At 40.2% G+C, this 21,654-nt stretch overlaps 1 protein-coding gene across 1 annotated transcript in view; it reads left to right on the top strand.

Annotated features, from left to right (window-relative positions):
* Nucleotides 1-21,654, top strand: part of MYO1B (myosin IB) — a 150,977-nt gene that overhangs the window by 61,682 nt on the left and 67,641 nt on the right. Inside the window, exons 5-7 of the mRNA XM_012647923.1 lie at nt 8,712-8,816; nt 12,810-12,856; nt 18,016-18,079. Coding sequence (XP_012503377.1) covers nt 8,712-8,816; nt 12,810-12,856; nt 18,016-18,079 — 216 coding nt within the window. The remainder of the gene's footprint in view (nt 1-8,711; nt 8,817-12,809; nt 12,857-18,015; nt 18,080-21,654) is intronic.

Raw genomic sequence — 21,654 nt, forward strand, 5'->3', positions numbered from 1 at the left:
CCATACTACCATTGCTCCTGTTGGTAAGTCTCCTTCAACCAGCCTCCAGTGTCTTTTTAAGGGAGGGATTTTGTTTTGTGTCTCTACTACCTAATTTAATGCCCAGCACACAGTAGGAAATCACTACATATTTGAATGATTGAATGAATATCATCCCCCAATCCGAGGAGTCAGCCTCCTGTCTTTATTTAGGGAATTCTCAAAAATACTGAATAGGACCAGGCCAAAGAAATTGCCCAGTCTCATTTAAAATGTAGGTTATCCTCCTAAAAAAATTAATTACTGTTCTGCTTAGTGTTAGGTATCTTTATCTTTCTGTGTTCTTTCCTTAGGTAGTCTCAACTATTCTCTGATTATGTTCATACTTTCTACATTTATACTCCCAGTCAGTACCTCTTACCTGATGTCCCAGTGAATATATTCAGTGCCTATCTGATATCTCCATTTGGATGTCTCAGCTACATCTCGGCCTAAGTATATATAAAACAGAACTCTTGATTTCTCTCTATATCCTCCTATAACTAACTTTCTGATCTCAGTAGATGAGACCACTAGGCAACCTAGTTATCAGGCTAGAAATGTAAGAGTTACCTTTGATTTCTTTCTTTTTTGTATTTCCCACAGCAATTACATTTTCTTATCCTGTCAGTTTTCTCTCTAGAATATATCTCGTGCCAGGCTGTTTCTTCATTTTCTTTGTGTCCACATGGAGGCTCCAGGCCCAGCCACCAACTATTATCTCCCTCGAAGACTATTTGCAGCAATGTCTATGGGTTGTTCTCTTGCCTGTCTTGACTACCTACAGTTCCTTTTCACAGACACGTCTTTGGCTGTTCTGATCTTTTTTCACCTGTAGGAGCTTTAATAGGGCATGGCATCTTGGTAGAATGCTTTTATCCCTTCTTGTCACTGACCAGTTCTTTCATGTGAAACAGAATTTAATTCTTAGAAGCAGTGCAGCTTCTTGTTTGTCTCCAGGTTGACCAATAAAAATGGTGTCAAGGCACATCAGAAACTCTGTCCCTTGCCAAAGGTGTTTGTGTTGATGCTGCCCCTGCCCCAATCACATTTGACTGTATCTCCAAACCCACCCGTTCACTTCACACAGCTTCATTTTTGTTTTCACTTGGAAGAAGAGATGAAAATTATTCCTAAGCTTACTTTTTAGTTTCTAAATTCTTTAGTTGTTTAGTTAATCTTCTTTATGACTAATGATACTTTTTTTTTTTTTGAGGGTATTCTGATGATCAGGTTGTTCCTAAGTGAGTCATCATAAGTGGGTTACGGTCATTGGTTTGATGGGTCTTGGCCAATTCTTCATCTCCTCCGGAACATATGTCCCAGGAAGACAGCAGGTCCACTAATTAGCCATGTCAGTGTGTGATGTCCTCCTCTCAGGGAGTTGTTAACTATACCGCTGCCTCCTGGTGGGCTCATGCATCCTCATTATTGAAAAACTGAGTGGAGGTTGCTGGTACTGTTGCAGAGGGTTGGCATTCATTTTTTCTTAGGAAAAAAATAAATAATACCACATTCCTTTGGAAGAACTCTGGTAGTAGCAGGGAGTTCATTCTTTTTTTTTTGTAGTTTTCTCTTCTCTTGATATTTTTTGACTCAATAACTTATCCTGTTGGTTTCAGTTGGTTTCAGTGCCCCAATCACCACTTGAAACCCCTTTCTCCCTGTCATCTTCCCTGGATTTAGTCCTTCCTGGGATCCCTTTGCCCTCTGTCCTAAGCTGGAGAATGGATGGCTGCTTCCCAGGGCCGTCGCCGTTTCCTCTGCTAGGGCCGGTACCACAGGGTTAGGGACAGCTTCAGGCAGGAGGCTGGAGGGGGGCACCACAGACCCCTGGAGCAGCACCTCTCAAATCCCCTGTGGGGAAGCACCACTTCTACCCTCCTCCCCCCAAATCTGCTGACCGATACTAGAAAAATGAAATAAAAGAAGACAGAAAATTTAAGCCCTAATTTTTTACTTTAGTTTCAAGAGACAAAACAAACTACCTAATTGCTACAAAAACTTTTAAAGGCCTACTCTGTCTTGTGGAGACAGGTAATAGTCTGTGAACGAGCCAGCTTTGAATAGTGCTGGTCCTCGGACCATACTTTGAGTGGCACTGCCTGGAGGTCACTTGAAGCATTTGTCTCAGTTTTGCGCTACTGTGCTTCCTAGATCTCGTGATGAACTATAGTTCTGGGTGCTTCAGCTGTCCATTCTCACGGAAACTTCTAGTGCAGTGAGGTAGATACTACTCCTGAGAGCTTCTGCTTTGAAGTTACCCACTCAGCTACACACTTGGTAGCTCCTAGCCTGTGAGCTCTTCTTTTCACTCACAGACCCAACGGCATCTCCTCCCTCTCCGTTCCCATAGAGACACGCAGTGGTTTGCTGACTTATTCCTATCTTTTTCTACTTTTCTTTCCTTTTGGAAGCAGGGGTATAAAAATTGCTTCAAATTGTATTATGGTTGTAGTTGTCATTAAACTATAAAATTGATTAAAGCCTAGATTTGTGTATTGTTAAAAGTCTGTTTCACGGAGATTACTTATGGGAAAATAAAATGACGGAATATAATATAGAAATTGCAGCACAATAGTATGAGGAATTTGGGGGGTTCATCTCAGTTTCGAGCAGAAGAGGGATGCTGGGCCGTTTTGAAATGCCACATCTTAGTCACTGAATATGTTTCTGTGTGCGTGATGTTCATGTACTTATTAAAAATTTTGTGTTGCTAAGTATATGAAAGACAATAGCTAACATTTATCGTGGGCCTGGAATATGCTCTGTACTTAATAATGTCTCTTTTCAATAAGAATCTTTATAGAACACCATGTAGTATCAGAGGGCTTATTTTATAAGAGGTAATTAATTTAACTAGGTCATAAACCCTCCTTGGCAGATGATGATGTTATTGGTCTTAAACATTGGAGACACTCTTAAGCTGCACAGTTCTATAACGTGGGCACTTAGGGAGAGGCATGAACTCTTTTAGTCCTTTAGGGTGCTATTTAATTCATTACTACAGTGCTAAATAAAAAATTCATCAGGCCTCATAAAAGTGCTGAAGTATTTCTAGGCAGTGAACTTACAATTCCCTACCGTGAATACAAGCAGTTTCTGGAGAACCTTTCAAGTGCCGATGGGGGCGGGGAGGCAGAACATGAGGGAACCATCAAATTACATTTTCCAAGGACATCAGAATAAATCGCGGGGCCTGAGAAGATGATCTTGACATAAGAAAACATTATAAATTATCTGGTTTCTAATTTTACAGTTACATCAGTTTCTAGGAACTCTTCAGCCATCTGCTAGAAGAGTTATGAAGCCTGCCTTACTCATTAAGAACTTTGGTTCTAAACCCTAAATGACCTTCTACTACTTAACATCTGTGATGGTTCTCCGACTTGGTCAGTGACAGAGATGCCACTGACTTACTGTAGCCTCAACATCGATGAGCATTTCACACTGCTGGAAATATCCATACTGCAGCAGAATAGCTACGCAAACTCAAGGCTAAAATGTAGTGAGCTTTTGTTTTGTTTGTTCCCCATGTGAGAAAGGTGCCTCCCAATCCACGTGTTTTATGTAAATTACCAGAGATTTTGTGGCCACTTTTCAATGAAAACATCACCAGTCGTGACTTCCATTGTGGCAGAGGCTGCATCTCTCACCACAGGACCCATGTTTTTAGTGCTCTGATCGGAACTGCTGATGTATTTGGCTGTGTTGTAGCTGGGTTATTTTGCAGCACAGCAGACTCAGGACTGCTAAAAAGGGTGTTCCTCTAGGTTGCAGGGTGCTTGTTTCATTGTACACAAACATGACCTCTTTGATTTAAGCATCCTTACTCTTTAGGTCTCTGAACTACCAGACCTCAGTTCCCAGAAAAACTTGAGTATCTTAACCAAGGAGATGGAGAGGTAAAGAGGTAGATAATATATCAATGTGTGTGAGCAAAGGTGTGGCTTTCTCTTTGAGATGCCATATGATATGATCAATATGTGACACTTAAGATAATAACCTGTTATCTCTGAATGCATCCATAGATGCCCGTGACTCCTGGATATGTTTATCAGAAGCTCTGTGAAAAAAGCCCAGAATAAGCCTTGCTTATATTCATACCTTTTTTCCCCTGACACAGTGCTTGAATCCAAGTGCAGCCTGCCCAGTTACCTTGCGTAGGTTTAAATATCTTAGGAGTGAGATTCCCATCCTTGAAGCCTCATGATCACAAACGTTTTTCATCAAAATGTTTGCTTTCCCTTTCTCATTTACCTTCTGCTATTTCACAATACTTTCATTCATTAAAAATTTACTATATATGAATTTATATAATACTATGATTATATGATAATTACACAATATAGAATATATATTATTCACAACACAGTGCAAGATGTCAGGGCATACAGAATTAAATTAGTTATTCTTACCTTTACAAGACATAAAAATCCTTGGATTCGTAAACTGTCATCTATAACCCCCTTCTATTCTCTATAGAAATTAATTCTGATCTACATATTCTGATCCAGAAGTATTTCATTATAGGCCATTTGTCCATCAGTGCAGAATATGTGTTAAACCTTAGATGTTCTACTATTTCCTGGTGAGAAGAGATTTTGACCTCAAAAACTTTGTATTTTGTTTGACTATTAATGAATTTTGAGATTCAAGTTACATTCAAACATATATATGTTCACGAATTTACGTATGTAAAGTAGCTATGAGTTAGAGAAAATAATGAACCAAGAATTGATTCTAAGCAATGCTGTTATATTCTGCCAATTTTAAATGCCAGTATTCTTATGTTTAACAGTCTACAGAGTTCAAAAACCAGACTTTGAAATTTGAAGGATGATATTCAATTCTTAATTCCCCGCAAAAATTTAGTATTTTTCATTTATAGAAGTTATTACATAAAGATTTGATTTGTATAAATAGATAGATATTTCAATACAGATCCAAATTTATTTGAACTGTAGCACCAAAGAGCCAAAAGGAAATGAAGCAGAAAGACTCATGAGATAACTGTTATTTCCTGTTTCCAGCATAGTGAAATGTTAGGAAAACAGTTCCTTAAACTATGTGGGACCTTGCAACTCATCCTTATGAGTTTACTCGTTTCTCTAAAGTAGTGCTTATATCATGAACTACATGACTTAAAGATCAAGTACGTCCAGAAAAAAATTATAAGAGTTGTCTCTTTTAGACAATGTGACTTTGGAGAAAATTACTCTTAATCTCATCTTCCAAAAATAACCCCAATAATAGAACTCCTGAAGATAGTTAAGAATCTGAACATAGAAACTTTTGAACAGCTTGGAAATAAATTGTTAAAACAACTTGAACTGTATTTAAAAATTATATTCAAATTGCTTAAATAGGTTTTAAAGTTAATAAAAATTATTCCTAATTTTAATTTAAATTAATCCATCTTTATGTGACAGTAGATATTGCAGGTTTATTTAGAGTTTAATAGCCAGGTGATGTAAGCCCAACACAAATTCCAAGAGATCTGTTCCTGTTGCCATTTTCAAACAAATCTGACCCTGAAAGAACTAGATCCCACCTTGTTCTGCTCATTAAAAAGGTATTAGCGAGGCCAACTGAATACCAGCAGCCACCAAAGTGTTCTCATTCTTGGTCGATTTCCCCTACTCCTACCAAGGCGGTTTGTCCCTGAATTCCATCCTGGGCCAGGACAGGATGTCCAGAGAACACAGTGTGGCCATGAATCTGAGGTTTGAGGTTTGGCTACAGTAAGGTCCGTAATTACCAGAATAATTATCATTATTTCCTTTGCCTAAAAGAAAACTCACCTTTTCATCTAGAATGTATGTGTATGTGTGTGTGTGTTTGTATATTTGCCATTGTCTAAGACAGTTAATTTGTCTATAATGGTTTTCAGTCTTCTCATAGTATAACATGTAGAAAGGCCAGAAATCTATGCCAAGAAAGAAGCATATACATAGTGTATGTGTGAGTGTAGGTGGGGATGGGAACAAAGAATGCTGCAGAGAAAGCAGAATGATGAGAAGCCTGGTGGGGAGTCGCTTCAGAGGCCAGACCCCAGAGCTGGAATTCACAGGCGATTCCGGAGAGCTGGCCCAGAACTCGAGACCAGGTAGCACAGGATGTCAGGAACTTGCTGGGAGGGCAGACTGACCTGAACTTGAAAGGCAGAGAGCCTAGAAAGAAAGTATCCTGAACTGACCAGAGAAGAGTTCCACCTTGAACTGGTGGATGGAGGGAAATGTGGCCCCCTGGAGTCAAATGAAATGTGATAGTATATAAACTCTTTGTCTGTAAGTGACAGTTCAGGACAGCCTGAATGGAGCAACAGGACTATCTACATGTAATTTACCTGCTTTTATCTAGTCAAACCCTGAAAACAATGGAAAACGTAGTTGAAACTTTAATCAATGGAGGATGTGTTATGTGGACTTGGACTGTCTTAGTCCATTTTGCAGTGCTATAAAGCAGGGGTCCCCGACTTATGGTGAGTTGTGTAATTATTTCATTGTATATTACAATGTAATAATAATAGAAATAAAGTGTACAATAAATGTAATGTGCTTGAATAATCCCAAAACCGTCTGCTCCCCCCCACCCCCGGGCTGTGGAAAAATTGCATTCCATGAAAATGGTCCCTGGTACCAAAAAGGTTGGGGACTGCTGCTAAAGGAATACCTGAGTCTAGGTAATTTATAAAGAAAAGAGGTTTATTTGGTTTACCGTTTTTCAGGCCTCACAAGAAGCATGGTGCCAGCATCTGCTTCTGATGAGGGTCTCAGGAAGCCCCCACTCATGACAGAGGTGGAGGGGGAGCAGGTGTGTCAAATGGCAAGGGAGGGAGCAAGAGAGAAGGGAGGGGGTGCCTACGCTCCTTTAAACAACCAGCTCTGACACGACTAATAGAGTTGAGAACTTATTCATTACCGTGGGGAGGGCACCAAGCCCTTCATGAGGGCTCTGCCCCCATGACCCAAACACCTCCCATCAGGCCCCACCTCCAACACTGAGGATCAAATCTCAACATGAGATTTGGAGGGGACAAACATCCAAACCATATCACAGACAGTGCCCCGTGAAGGAAGGCTACTGCAAAGAAGAAAAGGCCATTGTTTCTTGGTTACTGTCTTTAAAGGGAGAGAGCAGAAATCAGCCATCACAGACCACCAGAGGATCTATCTGGATTTATTTTCATTACCCAGAAAGCAAATTAAGTGGAGACTTAACTCCAGCCACTGAAGAAGTACCCTCCCTCCCACCATGGTTCTCCAGGCTCCACGGGACTGGTTGCTTCCCCCATACTGCGTTTGCTAGTACTCAGAGAGCAGTCAACCTAGGACTTGAAAGCTTTATGTGACCCTTGATCCTCAGTGGCTCCTGTTGATGCTTTTAGGTTGCCCAAAGGCTCTAAAGCACTTGTTGGTCAGTGCACACAAAGTGGCGTTCCAGCTGTTTGTTAGCTCCTCAGTGGCGGGAGATGGGACTGGAGTCCACCTGCAGGTCTCCCTGTGAGAAACGGCGGTGTTTAGGTTGCCCCATTACACCCATAGGCAGAAGTACCATCTCTCACACCTGGGGAGGGCTCACCTGCCCGCGGACAGTGGCACCAGAGCAAAGACTTGAGAACAAAGCAAAATTTGGAAAGATTGGTGTCCTTACCTTGATCGCCCAGACCAGGGGCTACATTTTATTCTGCTGATATTTAATAGTTGAGCATTTCCTGGATCCTGACTATGGAACATTAAAACAGCTAATTACAATAGCTCAATGGGAAATAGATTCCATGGCAAATCAGTTAGGGAAACACAGCATCCTAGATCTTTTTCCGGAGATCAGCAGTGCACATGGTCACATTAAGGGCTCTGAGAAGCCCTTTGATAAGAAAACTTGTTTCACTGCCTCTCACTCACTGTGGCCCCAAATTCATTTGACTTGGGACCTCATTTTCCTTGAATACCTGTTAACGTTCTTTGTATCTCAAGGTTAAAAGAATCAGGTTCTAGGAGGCAGATGCTGAGAAGGGGACATGGACTGATAGGGAAAGGATAAAACCACCAAAAACACATTTTGTCCACCTCACCAGTTTGAGCTAACAATGTTTCATACGCCTCATGTGGCTTCTTCTTTAGCAGTTTATCTTTTGGGGTTACTAGTGAAGCCTGTTAAAACTACCTTGCCCTGAAATGGCTATATTTCTTGTTACCAAGTCCTTATATTAGCTGCTTAATTTTTGAATTGAGTTGAGATGAATTAATTAAGTCTAGTTGTGAGCAAACCAGTTTGATTTAGAAAATATCTTTGAGGAAGAGCGATTCTTTTAAACTTTAAAGATACATTTGGTAAAGATACCAATGTTACCAAGTTATTTTTGGCTTGAGTCATCTGTGTGTAATATAGTAATTGTATACAAATGATTGCTTTAAGAAGATAATTCTCCTGAGATTTTGTTGGCTATGTTACTAGGCAATTTTTTGCCCAGTGATAACTTTTAAGTGTAATTCCTGTTATATCTGAAATGATGACATGTCACTGAATAGAAAGCACACATATTTAAAAAGGTTTCCAAAACATTTATTCCCAGGAATAAGGGCATTTGAAAACACTATTAATGGGTCTTCTCCCCCAGATTTCCTCCCCCCAAAAAAGATTTTTAAAATTTCTGCTTTATTGATTAATATGATTTGTTTTCATTACAGAGGCCAGCAAGCTTGTCATGTCCTATGTGGCAGCTGTTTGTGGAAAAGGAGCAGAAGTTAACCAAGTCAAAGAACAGCTTTTACAGTCGAACCCGGTCTTGGAAGGTAGGATTTTTTTGTACATTAGGTCAGTGTGACTCAAACAGTAGATTCAGTTTTCGGGGCACTTCAAGTACCTGGTTTACTGGGAGGTATTCTTGGAGGGAGGAGGAAGGAAGAGATTCAGGCCAAGTCCTGTTGAGCAAATAAGCTGTAGCTTAGGAACTCTTGGCTTCACATGCTTAGTGGAGGGAACAGTTTACTTATGTAAACGCAGCTTTCCCATTTAATAACCACTTTTCCCCATTCAATTTTTATTTGAATTACCTAGATTTTGCTTAAAAATAATCAACTGATATTTGCATTTGAAGGTGCAGTGCTGTTTTATAATTCAGGATAATACCTGGTGCTGGTTATTTTTGTTGTCAGGGAAACAAAGGCTATGCCAAAGAAACACTTAAGGACCAGTTTTTTCAAGGTCAGAGGAAGCCTAAACCTGACCGCAGAGCTCACAGATTCCCCGGTTTGCTCTCTGTATTAATCAGCTCGGGCTACCACAACAAAGTACACAAACTGGGTGGCTTAAACAATGGAAACTTATTTTCTCACCCTTCTGAAGTCTAGACGTCCAAGATCAAGGTGCTGGTCAGGTAGCTTTCGTTCTGAGGCCTCCTCTCTTGGCCTGTGGGGTGGCTGCCATCACGCTGTGTGCTCACATGACCTTTTCATTGTGCTGGAGTGGGGAGAGAGAACAAGCCAGCTCTCTGGGATCTGTTCTCATAAGAACAATAATCCCATTATGAGGGCCCTACCTGTCATGATCTCATCTAACCCTAATGACTTCCCAAAGGCCCCACCTCCCAATACCATCACATTGAGGGTTAGAGCCCTAACCCAATATATGACTTTGGAGGAGACACAAGCATTCAGTCCATAACACCATCAGAAGACAAAGCCACAGATGAGTTCCCTTAATGCCATCAGGGATGGCACACACCGTCAGCATAAACCACTCTTCTGTTGGAAACAGTAAATCAAAGCAAGCCATTACAGTTGCTTCATACTGTAAGCGTGTCTTTGCTATCATTTAACACACTTGTTGGGGAGTAGGGTTTCTCAGCCTTGGCACTGCTGGACTGTCTGCGTCTTTGCTGTGGAGGGCTGTCCTGTGCAGCTCTGACCTCTACTCACCAGGTGGCACTTGCTCCCCTGCCCCTAGTTTTGTTACTATTGAAAGTGTCTCCAGACATTGCCAGATGTCCCCTGGGGGGTCAAAACCACCCCTGATTAGAATCTCTGGGCCAGAGAAGTAGTTTGGTGCAAACTTTTGGTCAAAGTTGTGGAAGCAAAGTCATGGAAGGACAAGATTTAACATAGATTAAAGCAGAGCTGCTCGGGGGCAGGTGGGCACCCCTCTCCCCCATGTGGAGGGACAGAACCCTGTTCTGTTGTCCTTTATACTCAGGCCCAGCCTCTCCTTCCCTTTGGAGATGCTCCTGAACACTGAGCATTCACTGTGACCCCGAGATACACTTTCCTGCTCCAGTTTCTCCGTTGTATTACAAGGAGACACCATGCATCTGCACCCCCAGATAGAATAAGAGAGAAGCAAAGGCCAAATAAGCTATTATGCTGTTTTTTATTTTTCCTCTCCTTTAGTACCTTAACTGAGAAAGAGGCTATTATGGGAAGTGGGATCTCTTCACTTTATTGTTTCAATATTGACTTTTTGTTTGTTATCTTTTGCTTTTAAGTTAGGGTGCTATGCATATGCTGTATTTCTGTATATGCTTATTTTAAGAATGCTGTGATGTACAGGCGAAACACTGTGGAATGCTGTAGCTTGCATCTGTGATTAGAATCTGCCTTTTTATTCAGTGGTATTTGAAACTAGGCTTCAGTGCAGGAGATGGAAGAAATGTCTCCTTGTGGGCATGTATTATCTTTTATGGGAATGCTTTACTTTTTAACTGGAGCTGCTACTGTAAATGAACATTTAGAACAATGAACTTAAAAAAAACAATTGAGGAATGTGTCTCAAGTGTTCTATAATGGACCTCTTGTCTTTGATTCTGTGGCTCACAATAAAAGACTTTAGTGTTTAGGGTTATGTTTAGTAATGTGCAACTCAGATTTGTTTGATGAAAAGATGGTTTATGGCTTGCAAATGATGCCCCAAATAAAGTGTTTTTGAAGCAATTCCTTCACTTGCCCCTGACCTTCAAGCCACAATAAGCCGTCCTTTATGCACCAGCATCTCTAACGGGACTTTGGGGTTGTCCAAGTTAGCTAACTTGGCAGCCTGGCCTGTTCACACCCACCACAAAGGACTAGCCTGTGAAAACACAAGCAATGTCATAGTCTTCATGATAACTAGGTCAGCTCACACCATCATCAAGGTTGCATTTATGAAAGCCTTTTAGCTGGTGGTGAACGTGGGATAAGGGTGGGAACCTCCCCAGCAGGCATCTTTTTTGAGTATTTTTAGTGTGCAGTTTTCCTCATTCCATGTAGCATCTCAGCATGTTTTCTGCTGGAGAGAGAATTTGGTATCAGGACCTACCGAACCATACTCAGCCCAAGCAGCATCTCAAATGCAAAGAACTTTCCCTGTGTAGACTTTGTAAGTTTTGCTGTAGCTGAACTTGAGCCAACTATATATTTTAAGTAAAAAACATAAAAAAGCCCCCTAATGCAAAATATAATGCATCAGGCTTGGTTGCTGAGTAAAATTAACTTCTACATAAGCACCACACCCTCACTCCTTGATCAGGTGACTGCTTTCAAAACTCAGACCAGCTTTTGGCCCTTAGTTCGCATGTGAGTGCTTGTTACTCTAATCCTCTTCTCCTCGTTTAATTTGAAGAAGTTATGGAGGCTTCCAGAGATTTGATGCCTACCCTTTAATCCAGAGAGTCATTGCTGTTTACCCCATTGTCATGCATTCTTTGCTAGTTACAGTGTGGCCCCTACATCCTAGTAACAGTCTGGGTGAATGGGGGACTTGGTAGAAATGGAGAATCTCATGCCTGTCCCAGACCCATTGCACCTGAGTTTGTGCTTTAGTAAGATCCTCGATGATTGGTTTGCACATTAAAGTTCGAGAAGGTACAGGTGGGCTTTACATCCAGGCTGGGCTTGCAGAGCCCCCAACAGGTATCACCTCTGCTTATTCAATTTATGCTTATTCTCCTGAACCCTACTGCCATGGCCCAGATTAATTTGCCCCTCTCTTATACACAGGCTTGGTGAAGATTGGTGAAACAGTCCTTTTACTTTTTGCCCCTGTGTTAGACAGGCGTACTCTGTGCCTGGGACAGTGTCAACTCTTTGGTTCTTATGTGCCCTCATTTAAAAGGGAGTCCTATGGGGGATTTGTCATCTGGAAGCAGCTAAGATCGGAACAGCTTTTGCATTATGAGCCAATTCAGTTTTCTTTATTTTCTGGAAAATTTCACTTAGATCTGATGGGCATGAACTAATGAAACTCTGTAGCATTTTCAGCCCGTTGGAAACAACTTTTATTTCCATTCTTTCTGTATTTCAGAGTTACATAATAATCACATTTAAGTAGCCTTATTTTAAAATTAATTAAACAATTTAAAATTTCACATGCTGTTTCCATGATCTGGAAACTTCCTCAAGTTCCAGAAAGCCTTTGATAACAGTAAGTAATCTCTGAAATAACCTATTCGCTGATAATAATGGTGTAAGAGCATAGAAGCTTTGCTAGCTGGCCACTGAATTGACTGACGACTATCTAAGTGTTGAGAGGTATTGAATTAGATAAGATTACGTTTACAGTAATGGTTGAAAAAATTCCATGAATCATAGGGATGACTCTCTTTTTCTGTGAACTTAAAATAAGACATGGAAGTTTTAGCAGCTGATTAAGACTTTGGTAAGTATGTTTCTATAGAAATTGTGGACAGAAATGTCATTGCTACAAGTTGTAGTTTGCAGAAATTATAGATGTCAAATACTGTATTTGCTTTATTTTTCTGCTTGAAGTTATTTTTTCTGTCAACTTTAACCATGCATCTGTTTCTTTCCTACTAGCTTTTGGAAATGCCAAAACTGTAAGGAATGACAACTCCTCTAGATTTGTAAGTATTTGTATAAGCACAAGTGTTAACACTAATATTTGGCTCATGTATGTTTAAACAACCAGTAGGCATTTAATGTTTCTTCATACACACATTTTTAAAATAAGAAGAACATCGTCTTGGACACTGAAAGTTCTATAAGGACTCTTTTTTACTTTCTGGAATTTTCCTTTTTAGTTGTTTTTGGAGTAACAAGCTATTTTTATCATGTTTTCTTGACATTTTCTTCTATCATAAAATTCCATAAGCAATTTAAATGAGGCTGTTTGGAGTAACTCATTACTCATCAGAGTGTTGGTATTTAGAAGGCATAATTAAGAATCACAAATTAAGTAAAAAGAAAGATAAACTGGGTGTCAGGTGTGTATACTGTATAGCCCTTGTGCCTTATTTCGAGGGCCCAGGAAGGATGGGGTGTATTCTGAATCTTTATAGAGGTAAAATCAATAGGTTTGGCAACAAATGCAAGAGGGGCAGGGGTAGGGATGGAGGGGTTGGAGGTGGGGATTGTGGGGAGTAGAACTGAGTAGTAAAAACTGAAGCTAATTGGTGTTTTGAGTTTGGGTGGAAAATGCTGCTTCCACTGACAAGGGGCTTGGCCTGTCCCGCCTTTCAGCCTCAACCGCCCCAACCCCCACTCTCGGGCATGTGCCCTCATATTGGCACATGGGCTCCTCCAGCTGGGTCATGTTTGGTGCCTCCGGCCTTTACAAAGACACAAACACTGCCTGGGCGCAGCTGCGGGAAGTATTGAGCATGATGTTCATGTTTTGAAGTTGGTTGGTTCTTTTTTTCCTGTAGTTTAATTAAGTTTATACATTTTTATAATAAAAAGATTGTTTACTTTATGAGCTGTCTTATCATATACGTTACTTGTGCCATATGTGATGATCTTTTATGCCTCCCTACCCAAGACCCTTCCTGACTTTTCTCCTCTTTCTTCTTTGAGATCCCTTTTGGCTTCTTCCTCATTAGGGTTATTTGGTGCTTAAGGCAAGAGAATGACCTCAGGAGGAGATAGTTCTGATAGTTTAGAAAGTGAAAGGCTAAATAAGGCTCCTAATTCCAAGGCTGTGAATTTTTTCCATCACATTAGCCCCTTAAGTTGTTGTAACTGATTTGATCCATGCCTTTTCCTGTTGTGGTAATGTAGCTAATCTCATTACATAAATAGAATTAGAAGCGAAGTGTGGGCAGAGAGAAGTAATGCCAATGACGAAGCTTCTTTATGTGATGGAGATTTTATTTTGCTGTCTGCAAATTATATGCACACACACTTTTTAAAAATATATTTGCAAATATATTTAGTTTACAGACCATAAAAATGCAGAAAATCATATTGCTTAAAAGGTCATTACTACTTAGTGATATTTGAAATGTAGTGAAAGGCTTGGCAGGTGATTTGGCTTATTAAGTAACTTTAGAGAAATCCTATTACAACACCAGTGTTAGGATATGAGATTAATACCCGATTATAGGCTAAATCATTTCATGCCCAGTTTTTAGCAATTTCTCTGCTTTGTGGTCTGTGACTTGACTAATAATATACCCAAATATATGTTACAATTTCACAGTAGGACTCTACAGTATTTAAAGTTACTACTGTACATAAGAGTGGTTTATGTACTGTATGCTTGTGCTCCAGGGAATTTGCTGTTCCTTCGGTGTCTTTGACTGGTTAACCTGGAATGAGTTTCTTGACCTCTTCACTGAGAATCTGATGGACCTGCTATGTTGTGGTGGATACAAGCTCATCGTAGCTGACATTCCCCAGTGTCCTCAAAGTGTCCCCTCCCATCACGACAGCTGACATATTGAGCTTCTTTTAAGAAAGGGGCCTACTGTTTTTGGAAAGAAAAAATTTTTTTAAAGCTTTTAAAATCACTGTTTTCAACCAAGGCTTTGTGGGGTGGGTAACCTGTTGAGCATCTACTATGTGCAAAGACCTGAGCAAGGCACTGGAGAGTGTAAGAACCTGCAGGGTTGGGAAAAATTCATTACCAAACTTCATTCAGTAAGAATAAAAAAAGCTCACAAAATTTATTCATTTGTTTAAAAGCTATTTTTTTTTTTAACATAGTTAAATATAAATCTTCCCACATTTCCCCTTGCAGCCTGCACTCTTTCCCTGCCAGCAGCAGAGTGACCTTTACTTAAATCCCATCCCTGCATTGCTGAAAGGCCCCCATGGCTCCTGCTTGCTCCTACAATACAATTCAAACTCCTTTCGGGGCCTGCTGGGCCCTGCGTGAGCTGGGGCCTGGTCTGCCAGGACCCCGTCTTTGTTCCTTGCCCTCCTTCGCTCTGCCTCAGCTGCCAGGTGCTTCCTCTCGCATGCTGTGCTCTGGCCCCAGATCTATGCATGGCTCGTAGCATCTCATACCATTATGTCTGCTCTCAGATGTCTCTTCTGTGACACTGTTCGTAGACTCTGACTTCATCCAGTTTTTGTTTTCTTAAGGCATGTATCAGTCTCTGGAATGACTGCATTTATTTACTTTGTGATCCTTGACTCTAGACACCAGTAGGGCCCACGGGAGCAAGTACCCTGGACTTCCTGTGCGCTGCGGTGGCCTGAGTAGCTAGAACAGTGCCTGGCACCATAGTGGATGCTCAGAAAATATTTATTGATGAATGAATACCTATTTTTAGGAGGCTTGTAGACAAGTCAGAAAAATTGGATATATCTGAAAATAATTATAACACAACACAAAATAGTAAGTTCTTCATGAAAAGTATAGGTGAAGTTTTACGCACGTACAGAAAAGAGAAGCTGGAGGAGTCTAGCGCAGGGCATAGTCCTGAGGGGGCCTGAGGATTTAAATGTGCCAAAATCGTGTGGCAAGGGGGAGGGGCTGGCGTTACAGCATGAGGAAGCCAGGAGAGAGACCACATGGACTTGCGTGTGCAGAGCTCATGGCTGCTGGGCCAGAGGGTGTGACAGGAGCCACAGGACAATGGCCAGGAACACGGGGCAAGGCCCCAGCCAGAGGGCTTTGAGTGTCAGGCTCATGGGGTCAGGCGTCATTTCGTAGGTATTGGGGAGCCACTGCTTATTTCTGAGCAGACCTAGTGACCTGATCAGAAAGAATCAGGCTTTTGGCAAGTCATCCAGAAGTGGCTGAAAGGGAAGTGTCAGTCCACTGTCAGCTGAGTCCTCGGGGCCGGCCACTAGCCAACCACTAGCCCTGGCTGGCTTCCTTTTGCATTCTCTTCAGTGTTTATTTTGCTCTCTTCAAACCTCCTGTCCCTTCACAGAAACCATCATCATCGTCACACTGAATTACTCCTGCTTTCCGGTGCGTCACCTGGACGTATGTCTGCGTACACTCCCTCCTGTCATGGGTCTCACAAATCTCTCCACCTGTGCCCTAGGTCCTGTCGCCTCCTGTGCCAGGGACCACCTTCTGTCAAAACGACTGCATCTTACGTGGTCAGCTTCTAGCTCCCTGGACAGAGTCACCGTTCCTCCCCTCCTTTCCTTTGTGGCTGCTTCTCCTCCTGTGTCCCCCATCACCATGGAGGGCCTCCCTAATTGCTCAGTTGCCTGCGCCACATTCCTGGACTTTTTATCCTCTCTCATTTCCTATTCCAGCCCAGGTGTGTCACTGAGACTCTCTCGGTAGCTCTAAACTTTGTTTACTTCTCTCTTTTGTGGCTCCTACTTAAAGCCATCAACATTTCTCCCCGAATCACTGCAGCCACCTCCTGTCTGCTACATCTGGTCCTGCTCCTTTCCTGTCCGTTCCACACTGGACAGGATGATCTTGTAAATAAGCAGGCCTGATCATGGCATCCTTGTTTAGGAGCCTTTAAGGACATGGCTTTGCTGCAAGAAGAATGTCTCAAAGTTGTGGGGGAGGGGGGGTTCCAGTTTCCCTCTCCCACCTTGTTTCCCCACTCACCATCCTCGCAGATACCAGTCCTTATACCTGCTGCCTCACCTCTCCTGATACGTTGCATTTAAGTGGGGGTCGACTTCCCGTTCTCCCTTCATCCCTGTTTCTTTGTGCATAGCACCCAGACCCACTACAGGATGTATCCTCCCACCCTGGAATGGCCTGCTGACCTGTCTGAATTCCTCACTAGACAATAAGCTCCTCGAAGGCAGGAGCTGTGCCTTGCTTTCCCCTTGCCCACTTCAGCATCAAGGAAGCACTTGATGGGCATTTGCTTATGAATAAATACAGACTTAAAAGGTAGATGACCCATGACAGTGAAACGGGAGAAGGAGAAGGGAGTATGGGTAAGCTAATAAAAAGTCACAAGTTGCATTATTGACTGAGTTCCTTGGGATCATGTTTCTCCTTCCTTACCATCATTTGGAAAATTAGAAAGAGTTAAAGTAATTCTCAGGGCATGAAACAAAACCTAAGACTTTCCTTATTAGATCAACACACCCTTTTCAGAACAAGAAACAGCTGTCAGGGTTTTTCTGTTATACTTGTTACTCTTTAACTAGGCAATTACAGACCAATTCTTTAAAAATCATAGTATTAAACTCCATGTGTGTTTATGTGTGTTTAAGATACCATCTATAAAGTGTAATATGAACCTGGGTTATATATTGCTATATAATCTGGGTCAAAAGCCAAAAAATGTAATAATGATAAGTGCTTCTGAGCTAAACTTCTGAGCTAAACTTCTGAGCTGGTCACACCATATAATTGTGTTTTGATTTAAGTACATATAAAAACATCTCTTAATGTTGCATTTCATCCACTGTCTAATATGTTTGGAGTGTCTAGCCATGGCTTAAAACATATTTTGCCTATTAAAAAAATGAAATAATTTATCTTCCCAAACAGTGTTTATACCAGGACTACTCATTTTTCCCATTTTTTGTTCTTGAATTGAGTACACACACCCTTCAGAAGTTTGAAACACATATCTAAAGTGGAACAGTTACATGATGGTTGAGAAGATCTATTCTTAAATTAGCAACAGGCTGTATTCACTTTGAGCTAGTGGCGCATTTAGTTGCATTATTTATGGGAGCATATTGTTTTGCATCATGGTTATATAAACTGTGTTTTTCTTAATTACATTTAAACAAATGCATTAAAATAAGGGCTTAGTATGCTATTCTCTAAGAAGTACATGGACTGAATGCTTCAAGTATATGAAACTTGAAAACTCACAATATCTTTTTTTGGCAGGGCAAATATATGGATATTGAATTTGACTTTAAAGGTGATCCACTGGGAGGAGTAATAAGTAACTGTGAGTATTTTACTTGAAGCTTTGTAAAGAAGTTCAGAAGAGTAAAACATATATTTGTAGCAGAATAGCAGAATATTTTAGATACTTGTGCTTTTAAGAGATAGGTATAAGAATATGTTTCCTTGTCTTACATTTAGGCTTTTAACCTTTGCATGCCAGCTTGCTTTATAATATAATGTAGTTTAAAATCTTTTTAAAGGTCGCTTAAAATCTTTACCTTCGAAAAACGTTTTACAAGTCTGATAAAGAAATAAGTACTTGACCAACTGTTTTTCATATCCATAAGTCTTTAAAGTCAAAACAGTATGAAAAAGATCCTCCAAGGGTTATTTTCTTTAACCAAGTGTTTATTCTATGATTAAAACAAAATATAAATCATGAATTTTAAATTAAAAACTTTTGGGGTAACATTTGTCTCATAAAGGGAGTAGACCTGTACTTCAAATTTTATTTTGAGAAATTTTGTTTCTCTTCCAGTGTATTTAGGTAATTGGAATGTGATAAAACTTGTTAGGTAAAACACAGATTTATTAGCCTCCTTTAGACATGATTTGTGACTGTAGAAGTGAAATGTTCCCTGTGAAAGGTAAAAAAAAAAAAAAATGAACAAAATCAGGTGAGGTCTGCTTACAATAGCCCTAGATCCAGAATTTTCTAAAGTGAGCATGAGAGTGCAACGTGAGGTTGTCCGTGTCTGCTATAAATATGGCGCTGTGGTCAGTGCTTTGGAGCTGCAGTACCCACAGCACTACCCTGAGGTCTCTGCTCCTGTTGATTTCATTGTGATCAGTTTGGAAACTTTAAGGCGATGACTCCGGGTTTTGTGCATCCCCAGCCATAGTCTGGTTGTCCTGTCGAGATCTCTGGGTTCTTTGAGAGCCACAGTACGAACCTCCGCTGCCCTGATGGCTGTCTCACCATCCCATCGCACTATTGTTAGAAAGAAAAAAATCTCTGTGCCTGTGTGTACCCATCATTTAGCTCACACTGAAAGCCCTGACTTCAGCATTATACAGTGTATCCATGTAACAAAAACATTCGTACCTCCTTAATATTTTGAAGTAAAAAAAAGAAAGAAAAAAAGTCTAAATTTGGACTAGAAAAAAATGACAGAGTTGACTAAAGTATCTCAAGTGTGCTCATTAGTCTTTTTTATAAAAGTGCTGTTTCTTCTTCAAATGAAATGCTGAACCCCAAAGATGAAACAGGTAAAATGAGACCTGAACTAGTTGAAGAGGAGTTGGGTAGCTCAGAACCCCTGCACCCCCTGGGACCCTTGAGATCTTCCTAACCAGCCCTAGAACCAGAGGAGTGTCATTTGAAAATTATTGTTTTTAGTAATTTAGGCAAACTATGTAGCTGATTAAAAAAAAAGAAGAATCATGATTCATAGCATAACCTTCCAGGGCTAGAGCTTCTTTATCTTTGAAACAATGGTATTGAATTGGATGAATCCTATTGTTCTTCCCATTTCCAGCATTCTGTAGTTCTTAAATAATTTAATTTTCCATTTTAGTTGGCCCGACTACACACTTTTGTGTGCCATGTGTTGGGATTATCCATATTTGTAAAAATGTATAATTATTAGAGAAATGTCTTAAAGAGAAAGTTTTAATGTGAAATGAAATTGAGTAGGATAGTGCCACTTAGGTTAAATGATTTTATATGCCAAATATGGAAACAAAAGGACTCATGCAGACCACGTATGCTGTAACGAAAGGGAAATGATTATAACCCCTGCCAAAGTTGTTAGGCAAACTCTGATGAGTGCTGTCTAGGAAGAGGTGTGCCTCAGTTTTAACAGCACCATTTTAAGGAGTGATTAAATTTTATTCCGAAAGCTATTCATGCATCTTTAGTGCTTTCTCATGACAAGACAAATTAACTTGAGTTATTAATTAACAAAACTGTTTTTGAAGTGGGATAAGTTTACTATTCTTTTCATTGTAGACTTTATCCCTAAACATTCTGGAATGGTTTAATCAATATTACTCTTGAGGATTCTAGGAAAATAATTCAGGATTACTTTATTATAAGTATTAGAAAAATAACTTTGTGTGTAAATTTTGAAGTTTAAGTTCTAAACAAAAGTATCTTCATGTCCCCTGATGCTTTCAGTATCCATGGAGAATAAATATTAAACACTCAGTCCTTTTCCAATTAAGATTAATATATCTTCATGAATGGATTTCATATGGTGTTTGTTACCATTTGTTCCCACAATGAAATTTGTGGTAGTGGGAACACCCTGGTATTTAAGAGTATCCTTTGCTTTGGAGAGGAAAGGAGCACATTAGTGGTAAGAGCAGGAAATTTCATCCTGTATAGCTAGAGGACTGACTCATAGGTGGTCACTGGGAGTTGCCTTCTGACTTATGGGGATTTAAAGCAATGAGTAAATCCATTTGTGTATTCTCCCTAAGCTGCTAAAAATTAGCTTCTTGTAGCCCAGAAAGCAGATGAGATTTGCCATTTTGTAGGAAGTTTATTTTGTCTTCTTTTCCAGCAGCCGCCTAGTAAAAGCATAGATTGTTATTGGCTAAAATTATTACCCTGAAGCAAGCACAAGGTCACTCAAGCGAATTGTGTACCCAGGAAGTGGAAAAGAAAGCCCAGTAACTTCTCTCCCATTTTGTAAGAGAAGATATGCTATAAAATTTAGGTTTGAAACTCACTTGAAAGCTATGTATCCCTGAGCTTAGTGTCATTAGAAGAGAGGTTTTACTAAAATAGAAGATGGCAAACATTTGCTTCAGTAGAGAAGATAAAATATGGAAGCACATTCAGATGTTTGGCTGATGTGAAATAATATTTCCCCTATTTTGTGAAAGCTTATTCGGTCTCACAATATTTATACATTTGTATTTAAGGATTTTGGATCTAGTGTTATGAACTGGAAACTTTTAGAAATGTGTTGCATTTATTAATAGTCACATGTGCCACCTTAAATCTATGGTGCTTGGGAGCAATTTAGATTGTGGAGAAAATGTGGTACAAGTCCCAAGGGATTCTATCTTCTAAAAGAAGAATAGCACAGAGAAACATACACTGTGAAAAAACTATGATTTCAGGTGTACATATGCTTGCATAAACCGAGGACGAGAGACGTGGCTGTCCTGTTCACAGTAGCGTATCAAGAGCCTGGTGTAATAGGAGACACACACAGTAGGTGTATAAATGCTAGAGATGAGGATGGAATTGGTTAAATACAGGCAACTCCTATCTTTTCTTGGTTTATTATTTGCGGCATTATCCATGAGCCCAATTTTGCAACTCTTACTAGTTTATCATGTGGTTTCCAATGTCTGAACAAAAAGATAGCAAGTTACTTAATTCCCTCCATTTCTTCATTTTGAAACAGCAATAAATAATGGTACTGATCTCATAGGTTGTAGTGACATATAAATAATTTATTAGTATTTAAAGCACCTGTAATGGTGCCTGGCACATAGTAAGCACTCAATAAATGTTTGCTTTTTTCACTGTTATATACTTTTTTTGTTTATTGTCTCTAGCCGAAATATATGCTATGTAAAGACAGAGCCTTAGTCTGGTTCACTGGTGAACGACCAGCA

The sequence above is a fragment of the Propithecus coquereli genome, unplaced genomic scaffold (genome assembly GCF_000956105.1).
Source record: "Propithecus coquereli isolate 6110/MARCELLA unplaced genomic scaffold, Pcoq_1.0 Scaffold279, whole genome shotgun sequence".
NCBI lineage: Eukaryota > Metazoa > Chordata > Mammalia > Primates > Indriidae > Propithecus > Propithecus coquereli.